The 10,460-nt window shown below is 46.6% G+C and overlaps 1 protein-coding gene across 1 annotated transcript; it reads left to right on the top strand.

Annotated features, from left to right (window-relative positions):
• LOC8078523 (ethylene-responsive transcription factor ERF086) lies at positions 8,427–9,877 on the top strand. Its single transcript, XM_002463317.2, has one exon. It carries the CDS (start codon positions 8,518–8,520, stop codon positions 9,499–9,501), a length of 984 nt encoding a protein of 327 aa, XP_002463362.2. The 5' UTR covers positions 8,427–8,517; the 3' UTR covers positions 9,502–9,877.

The raw sequence follows: 10,460 nt of genomic DNA, 5'->3' as shown, positions 1-10,460 counted from the left end.
AGATTAATTATCTGACCTCTAATACCAAGAGTATGCAATATAAGGGATTGTGATTGCTCCAATAAAATATTCATCGTAGCCTGTTTGGTTATGGACGGTAAAGTTTACCATTTATCACATCGAATGTTTGGACATGTGCATGAAGTATTAAATGTAGACTATTTACGAAACTAAAAACATGCTTAGAGAGTAATTTGCGAGACGAATCTTTTTAGCATAATTAGTCCATGATTGGATATTAATTGCCAAATAAAACAAAAAATGCTACAGTACCTGTTAAACTTTAAGAACTCCAACCAAACATCTTCTAACACAGTTTTAAGTAACTATTTAAGTTGTACTATCCCCTCTTCAATTCCTCCAACATAGGACATGTGGGATTAAAGATGCTCAGGTAGCCATGGCGATGGCAACACATGTGTGTACAGTACATGGTGGATAGGATAGGCAGGTGGAGATGGTAAAAAGTGGACGGACTTTTTTTTTCTTTATTATTACCCATCGTGGAAAGTGAAGAAAAAGAAAATGCCAGGCGGGCGCGGAAGAAAATTAAAGGAAACCAACCACGGTCCTTTGTTACCATTTCGGGAGGCTGTGTGGCTGTGCCGTGTCTGCCAGCCTCATCATCATCCATCAGCCCGAATGGACCAGGCCGCGGCCTGACACGTCGCCGGGCGGCGGATTCCTCCTCGCTCCCATGGGATTCACCGTAGTGCATGTGCTGCGTGAACAGTGGCCCTGTCCATCCGATCCGTCGATCCATCGCTCAAGTTGCTGCTGCCTCAGCTCCGTCGTCACTCACACGACACACACCTGGTCGATCTGCCTCTGCTCTCTACTCTAGCTCTAGTCTGGTCAGCCGGTCTGCCATGGAGGATGGAGGGCAAGGGAGGGCCGGACGACCCCCGACTCCGACTCCGGAGGAGAAGGTCTCGCTGCATGCTTTTCTACCGGCGGTACCAGTACATGTCACGCTCGATCTCATGAGTGAGAGTGAACAGTCACCTCAACCTTGCTGTCTGTCTGTCTGTCTGTCTGTCACAGGAGCTGGATCGTGACATTCCCTCACAACCACAGACAGCAGGAGCATGCTTGATCGTTACTGATCAGCACTGTAACGTATACCTCAAGTTGTTTCCTTCCTCATCAGCTCCTTGGAAAAAGATTTATACTCGTATTTCCATTTTTTTTTCACGACCGTATGTAAACACATGTTTTTTTCCCCATTCAATTGCATATACTTGTAATGGTGCTGTAGTACCGGAAACATATCAAAAGTTGTTGCGACGACCCTTGGAACAGACACGACACGAACATAAAAATCTCCACCGCCACGGGCTTAGGGTGCAACGTCAAAATGCCAGCAATTCTGGCCTTGCGAATGGTGAAACAGTTGGCGTGTGCGTCCGAAATTAGTTGCGGGATTTTATGACGTATACACTCCCGATATATGACGTACGCACGCGAGAACAGAGAGAGGTGTCGGAGTGTCATATATATATATATATATATATATATAGTAGCGCAGCAGGGGTAGCCAGGAGGACGGAACAGGGAGCTATATACTGCTATGCACGCACACATGGAGTATGGCGCCGATCGATCGGGCGGCCGGCGGCCGAAACACACAACATGGCGAGCGGTGAGAGCAGCGCGGCCGGGCACGTCTTGGGAGCGGCGCGCGGTGCGTGCACACCGCCGACTGCCGATCGATCGAGGTAGGCGCGCAGGCAGCAGGAGTGAGGACGGCCGGCGGGAGGCTACGCATGCGCGTTTGCGCGCGCTCAATCGCATTGCTTGGTGCGGCCGGCCGCCCGCGTGCCGGCGCGGCGCGATCGACGTCTTCTCGTACGTGACAGTACCCACCAGCACCAGCACCTGCCCTGCCATCCTCGTATGTATAACCTTATCCTTTGGGGACCGGCCGGCCGCCCGGGGGGGGAGGGGGGGAGGGGAGGGTGGCCTTCGAAATCGGCCGTCCGCGTGCGTGCGCGCCGCGCCGGCCGTATGGAGAGTAGTGGAGCTGTGGCTGGCGCATGCAGCAGGGGCCTCCCGCTCGCGCTCGGGGGGGGCAATGCGGCACCGACACGTCAAGCCCCGCGCCCCTGCCACCCGCCGCACGACCCCTACTGCTGCTGCTGCTGCTGCTGCTCTCTACGTACGGACGGACGGCATGCATGTACACGCGCGCGCCCCTGCCTATCTCTAGTCACTACGTACGACGACGACCCTATCCCTTCTACCTACTACGCTGCGACTGCATGCATTGGTTGGTAACTTGTATATACATACATGCATGCACCGGCTGGCCGGCCGGCCCCATCCATTCCCTTGTACTACTACCTACGCTACTAGCGTCTAGCTAGCTAGCTAGCTAGGACTATACTACACATGCACACTATAGTCATGTGTATATGTACTCAGGCCTTGTTTACTTGCTTTAAAATTTTGCAAAATTTTTCACATTCTCCGTCACATCGAATCTTTAGACGCATGCATTGAGTATTAAATATAGACGAAAATAAAAACTAACTGCACAGTTTGGTCGAAATTGACGAGACGAATCTTTTGAGTCTAGTTAGTCCATGATTGGACAATATTTATCAAATACAAACGAAAATGCTACAGTACCCATTTCCTAAATTTTTTCAGAACTAAACAAGGCCTCAGTACTCATTGATCAGCTGCAACTGGAATCGCGTGCTCCGCCGAACCTCGGAATAGCCGGAACGCTTAGTGCGGAAGTAACGCCCGGTGCGTTTCCTCCTCCTCCTCCCCTTTCTCCTTCCTCTTCTCCCTCCGCGTAGATCTCGCCGCCGCCGCCTCCCAGTCGCTCCCCGGCCCCTTCCCTCTCGGTCTCGGCGTCCTCGCCGCACCGGGTAGGGAAAGGGGCCCCCTCCCTCCCTCCTTCCTGTACAGGCTATAGGAGTCCCGTGATGGGATCTCCCCTGGTGGTTGCCCTCGCCTAGAGAAGAGAGAATCTCCATTTGTTTCGTTAGTTCATTCACGGTGGTCGTCACAGTTTACCACCGCACCACATGTACAGTACAGGGATGCGTAGTGGACTGTACAAAGCCAGCAGCCACACAGATGTACAGTACAGGGCTACAGCGGCCTACTACCCGGCCCTCCGCTCTGTACGGAGTATAGTATAGTCATCAGCTGGACGATCCCCCTCGTACTTGTCAGTCACTCTGCTCTCGTACTTGTCAGTTTTTGCCCCAACACAACATGCACGCATGTGCCCGGCCGCCCGGCCATACCACAGTCCACACACACACACACACACACACACACACACACACACACACACACACACACACACACACACACCAGCCTCCTGGTAGGAGTCCGGCTTCTTCCTTCCATATGATGATATACTACTATACTGCTAGTACTTGTAACTGACAGCTGACAGTCCTCTGCATCTACCAATCCCCAGAAACACACACAAAAGGATCATGACTAAATTAATATTACTAATAAGTTACAGCGTTTCAGGCAACTATCCATACATACATTTGTTAATCAATTGCTCATCAGTCAAATACACGAGTGCATAAGCCTATATATATAAGCATGGGTTCCGCTTATGGGAACTTGGGCCTTATTTAGTTCATTTTCAAGATTCCCCGTCACATCAAATCTTGTGTCACATGCATGAAACATTAAATATAAACGAAAACAAAAACTAATTACACAGTTTAGCTGTAAATCACAAGACGAATCTTTTGATCCTAGTTAGTCCATAATTGGATAATATTTATCACAAACAAACGAAAATGCTACAGTTCCGAAAAGTTTTCACTTTTCGGAACTAAACAAGGCCTTGGAGAAAGAAACAAAAACACTTGGACCATCTTTGGCATTAGTCTTTTCCAAAAGGAGTGAAGTCAGAAAATTAACTCTCTCTGTCTCTATAAAAGAGTTATTATGAGAATCGTGCTGATCAAATTTTCAATTTTGATTAGGTTTATCTCCAAATCAAACATATTCAACGATCTACCTAATGGTACTAATTATGTACCATTAGGAGAAAATCATCGCTATACTAGTGAGAAGCTATTCTCGTATATACATGTTTGGCAAAGTTCTTGACTAAACCGATGAAGAAGTACCCCAAAAGAAACCCCCACCAAAATTAAAGGAACCTTGAGCTAGCTCGGTACGATGCCAATCATCTCTTGTGTAATTGCATTGCTTATTGTCTGCTGATGCTAAGATATATATGCATGACGTGATGACGAATGTTGACGAGGTGTTTGGTGTACTGCCCTGCACACTGTGTAAGTGTGTAGTCCTCTTCGGTACTTGGTCGCTTTGTTTGATTAATCGCCACAAACAGCACCACTATGAGACCACTTTGACCAATACAAGAACCTTGTCTAGCTAGTTTCCCGGCTTGGGGTTTGAACTCCTGTCTTCCATGATACCGTTATATTTATTTATATATATATATGTATATATACATATATCTGCTCCCTTTAATTTGGTGCCATTTTGGGTGGTGTGTGTATAGTAATATTTTTTTGTCTGATGGGGGTATTTATATATACGTGTATATTTGTCCAAGATTAATAGTAACTCTAGTACCCCCGTTCCAAAATATAAGCCACGCACATTTTAGGTTTATCCTTTGTCAAATTTCTCTAGTTTTTTTATAAGTAAATTTCTCTAGTTTCACTAAAGTTACGGAGAATAATAGAATGCATAAGCATCTACAACATAAAACCAAATTCACTACATGCACTGCATTTATCTGATATTGTAGTACGTGTTAGTATATTTTTCTATAAACTCAGTCGAAGTTAGACAAAGTTTTACTTGAGCTAAAACTAAAAATAATTACAATTTGAAATAGAGCGAGAACTGGTCAGCTTCAATTCCCAAGTATGTACTGGCACTAAAAAAAGTAAGAATCATTATTAAAAAGGATATTATTCAGACGTACGAGCAATAATGCAATGCTGAGTAGTATATGAGACAGTACAGGGGTGGCAAAACATGCGAAAAACAATCACAGAAAACTTAGTTCCGGCCAGTAAGGAATGAATGAAGATCCTATATGCAAACTGAACTGGGAGTTCAAATTTGAAATGATTAAAGCAAGCTAAGTCCGGGGAGCTTGCTAATTAATTAATTAATTTCGTGACCGCTCTTTTCACTATCAAATTAAATAAACTCCGTCGTCTCTCACCGCTTTATTCAAACCACAAGTTGGTGAGACAAATGTGCATGCCCCAAGTGGTCTTTTTCTACCTTTTCTACATTTTGTTTAGTGAGCTTGTCTTGCATACTTGTAGCTACAGTGGCCCACTCCTCTTTTCCCCCCAACACTTGTTCCTGATCTATAAAAGAGGTCTAAACCCTAAAGTCAAAGTAGTGCAAAGGCCACCCACAAAACCCGGTGAAATGGACAACAACATGTGTCTTGTGTGCTGTGCTCCTCCCATCATAATTAGTACTACTTCTGGTCTCTCTGCAAATTAACAAACTTAATTAATCCCCATTATTATATATAAATTCTGATAGTACATCTTGTGCCATGGACTTATATGTAAATGGAAATGAAAGGGATCTTGTCATGCATGGACATTATGTGGAACCTCTTTGTCCTTAGATTGTGCATGCCCCAGCTGCCTTTATTTTTTTCTCCCCTCTTCAGTTGAAGACCACCCTTCTCCATCCTCACACCTTTTCAGATGTCTAGCTAGGGCTTGACGTGGCCCCATGTTGCATTTCACATGCCAGCATACAAGTATGCCAAATTCACACGAGATGGAGAGGGCCGGCCGGGGGTCTCGTAGGGCCGGCAACAGAGATAAGATCCGGCACACTACCTCTACATGCATCCATCCTCGTGTCTAGTTGCATATGTAATACTAGGAGTAGATAGAAGCTATGGCCTTAGATGCAAGAATTGCACCAAATGCAGCTCCTCATAAGAATCCAAGTTTTCCTTTGTTTTCATGAGGACGGGAAGTCAAGGCTTTGTACACTCCAAGAACAGCCTTTACCAAGATGCTTCAAACTATGAAGATTAACGCGGTTTTCTCACCCGTGTAACTAATAAGCTACTGACCACGTGTAGTAGTGCTTACTTATTATTACCGGCCAGAGGCTATGTTTCAGTTGAACCAAGCAGGATAACAACAAACACTCGCTTCTAGAAGGTGGGATTCACATTTCTGATTTCTCTCTCTATATATATGGCGCTAATTCATCATCTGAACGTAAGAATCTTACATAAATCATCGTACATGAATAAATTTATAGAAATCAATCATCTTCAAAGAAAAAACATTGAAATAAACATGAAAAAAAATCCCGCGTTCCAAAAACGACCTTGGTCTGAAAAGTCTTCATTGCATTGTCATACAAGAATCGAAGATATCATTGATGAAGTTTAATTACCCGTCCCGAGGAACAATTAGGTGGGTAAAAAGCTGGTATCCACTATAGCTAATCCGTGTACATGTGTGGTAGTGCATATGCATGCATGAATCACCTCACATGCCACACACTTAACAGTGGGTCGATTGACGTTGCGTTTGCTGCTGCATTGGATGCATTACCTAGTAGCTCAAGACCACGCACTGCACGTCCCTTTCCGGTTTGGCTCCCTCTCCATCCATCTTTTGACCCCAAAAAGCCAGCGATTAGGCTCTTAAAAATGGCTCTAGAGAGACATGAAAGGGATACTTCTCTAGCCTGTTTCCCGTTTAAATATCACTCCTTTCGATAATTCGATTTGTTCGCATTTGAACCCGGCACCGGCACGCACATGCATGCGCACTACCGTACTAATCTAAGCTATCGAATGTCCATTTGCGCGCCAATAGTTTATATTTTATGTGAGCGATTCAATTATGTAATTGGGAGGGATAATGATCCTTGTCGTCCATGGATTATTTGTCTGGCTCAACCACAAAAAGGAGTCAAAGAGGGGAGACCCAGTGGACCCTCACCTCATGTGAGAGTCACTCAACAATGCAAGGCTACTAGCTCTCATCTATGCATGGAACCAAAGGAAACACGTCAAAATAATAGCAGGAAATATATGGGCATCAGAAAGAGTGCCTGCTGCCTGTGACTACTAGCTTCTACACTTTTCACAATGTTGTCTGTATCTAACCACTCCATTTCTTTCAAAGCTTTGCTGGTTTCTTACACGCATGCAAGGAGGCTATTTTCCTTTTTCTTTTCTAGTTCGTTCGGACGTCTCATGTATTGCGCAAGCAAGCACATGCACTCATGAAAAGCTAGCAAAGACACATGATATGGTGGCTTATAAAAAAAAGCACATGCATTATATTGTTGTGTAGCATTTTGACATGTATCATAATTGCTACTGTGGTAGTATCTTGGGTATAGATCACCACACAACATTTAATTTAAAAGGCCCACGGTCGATTACTAGATACATATTCCTTCTGTGCAATACAAGGGATTCAAATTTGTCCTAAGTCAAATTATCATGAGTTTGATCTAATTTAAAGAAAAGAACATATAATATCAAACTAGTATCATTAGACACATTGTTACATACCTCTCTTTGCTGATGTGATAGATATTAATACTCTTCTTTGTAAATTCTGTCGTACTCAGAATATATAGTTTAACTTACTTTACATTTCGGGACAGAGGGAGTATATATATGTTCTGTTCATTCTTTGCCTCGCTCCCTCCTTTACTCATCAGTGGCAGGCACCTTTTCATAATCTTATATAAGTTTGCGACACTTGGTACCGAGCACACAGCACCATCACCATCACTACGTGCAAGCAAAGGCAACATAACTTATGTAGGACCCAATTAAAGACTTAATTAATGTAGTATCATATTTTTCATCCTACTGTACCTTTTTTTAGGGGGTGCGGGGGGCTTCTTGATCACTGGCCTATACTGTACTGATTAGTGATGTGTGTTTCACCAGATTGTGGCTGCTGGTAGTAGTGACTTGGTTGCTCTTGCATGTAACGACATTTATTGCCATAATGAATGAAGTGCTGTATGAAACTACTCAATGAGGGCAGAGGAGAACATTCTAAAAATTATTTCCTAGCTGGAACACGCATTTAATTTAGCACAACATTCCTTCCATTGGTCCTAAGGTTATTAGGGCACACAAATCCAAACACTACACTTGGAGACTTGGAGAGAATAATAGAACAGAGAGATGCATACAAATCATGCAAGCTCCCAGTAGAGTCCTGTGGACTCCTTAACATTTGCTCCTGGAATTGAATATGGTTAAACAAATGCAGGTGCACCATGCATGTCACCCCTGCCTGCCATCTCATCTCATCCACAGTGCCTGCCCCTGCATGCCCTCCTTCCTTTGCTTTCCCTCCCAAAGGACACCTCCAAGCTCCATTTAAATACCACCCCTCCCTCCCTCACTTGTGACCACTACTGCACTACACTACTCCAAAACGACCTCAAGCCAGCACTCAACCTAGGTAGCTCACAGCCACAGCAGCTAAAGCCTATTAGCTCACTCGTGCTCATCTTGCCATGATGAATACCCGAGGCAGTGGCAGTGGCAGCAGCAGCGGCAGCAACCAGACCATGATGGCCTTCTCCGACCATCCTCCGAAGCCGGCGACGGCAGCGTCAGGCGGGCAGCCGCAGCCGTCCCCGCCGTCGTCTCCGAGCGAGCGTCCGCCAGCCGGCCGTGGGCGCCGGCGCGCGCAGGAGCCCGGGCGGTTCCTCGGCGTGCGTCGCCGGCCGTGGGGACGGTACGCGGCGGAGATACGCGACCCCACGACCAAGGAGCGGCATTGGCTGGGCACGTTCGACACCGCGCAGGAGGCGGCGCTGGCCTACGACCGCGCGGCGCTGTCCATGAAGGGCGCGCAGGCGCGCACCAACTTCGTCTACACGCACGCCGCGTACAACTACCCGCCCTTCCTGGCGCCGTTCCACCACGGGCAGCAGCCGTCGTCGTACGCGCACGCGCCGTCGTCCGTGCAGCACCAGTACGGCGGCGGAGTGGGCGCCGGCGCGCCGCACATTGCCTCGTACGGGCACCACCACTACCACCACCAGGCCGGCTCGGCGAGCGCTGCAGCAGCTGGCGGCGCGTCGTCGGGCGAGTGCTCGTCGACGATGCCGGTGCCCGTGGAACGCGCCGACGGCACGCTGCTGCTGGACCGCAGCGGCGGCGGTCACCACCACCACCACGAGTTCCTGTTCGCGAGCGCGGACGACAACTCCGGGTACCTGAGCAGCGTGGTCCCGGAGAGCTGCCTCCGGCCGAGGAGCAGCGCGGCGGCGGTGGAGGACCTGCGGCGGTACTCGGACGCGGACGCCTACGGGATGGGCATGGGGCTCCGGGAGGACGTGGACGACCTTGCCCAGATGGTGGCCGGGTTCTGGGGCGGCGCTGGCGACGCGGACCAGCTGTGCGGGTTCCCGTCCGGCGGCGCCGGGGACAGCATGGTGGCGTCGTCGCAGGGCTCTGACGGCTACTCGCCCTTCAGCTTCCTCTCCCACTGATGAGGAATCCCATGCATTGCTTTGCATTGCATCTGCTGTGCACGTAGCTTGATCGATCGACCATGAATTAGCCTAGCTAGCTAGTAGTTTGCTTATCATGATGATCGATCCTGATCATCAGTTCTTTCCTTCGATCCCTGCTGTTTAATTCCTTTCGAGAGAGTTGGGTCGACCAGTGTGAGTGAGTGAGTGAGTGAGTGAGTAGTATAGTAGTATTAGCATCTAGCATCAGCATTAGATCGAGGGAGCGATCGAGGGAAGAAGAGGAGAGAGTGGCTAGCTGCGCGCCCTAGCTCCTTCTTCGTTCTTCATGTATTCATGTACTCGTAGCAAGCAGGCTCTTATCAGTCTTCTTCTAGTCCTAGTAGTACTATGACCAAATTTCATGTTTCATATCCATGCATGAAGACCTACTTTGTAGTTTCTTTAACATCGAGCTTATTTAAGATCATCAACTCGGTCGAACACTTGCTTATTAATTCCTCCATCCCAAATTATAAGATGTTTGACTTTTTTTTATTCCAAGTTTGATCAGTTATCTTATTCAAATAATTTATGCAAACATAGTCAAATTTAAATTATTCTTGAAAAACTTTTATTAATAAACTAGCTACGAAAAAAGACATGATATTTTGTGCAAATTTTTGAATAAGATGACTAGTCAAATTTGATGTTAAAAAGTCAAATGTCTTATAATTTATGATGGACTGAGTATTCATCATCAACTTGCTAAATTAATTAACATAATTAAAGATCATTCGAAAAGTAGCTAGTACAGAGGCCCGGTCACCGGTCGCCAAGCAGGTATGTATGGATGTGTTTGGTTCATTTTGTATATAAGCCTGTCTAGCAAAACTAAACTAATTCATAGTTGTTTGGTTGTATGCATTGTGTTAGCTTGGCTACAACACATGTTTGTTTGGTTGGTTGACTTGCTTTGCATAAAGTCACCTCTTTCT

This window comes from Sorghum bicolor, chromosome 2 (assembly GCF_000003195.3).
Source record: "Sorghum bicolor cultivar BTx623 chromosome 2, Sorghum_bicolor_NCBIv3, whole genome shotgun sequence".
Lineage (NCBI taxonomy): Eukaryota > Viridiplantae > Streptophyta > Magnoliopsida > Poales > Poaceae > Sorghum > Sorghum bicolor.
This window is presented reverse-complemented; position numbering and strand designations above follow the sequence as displayed.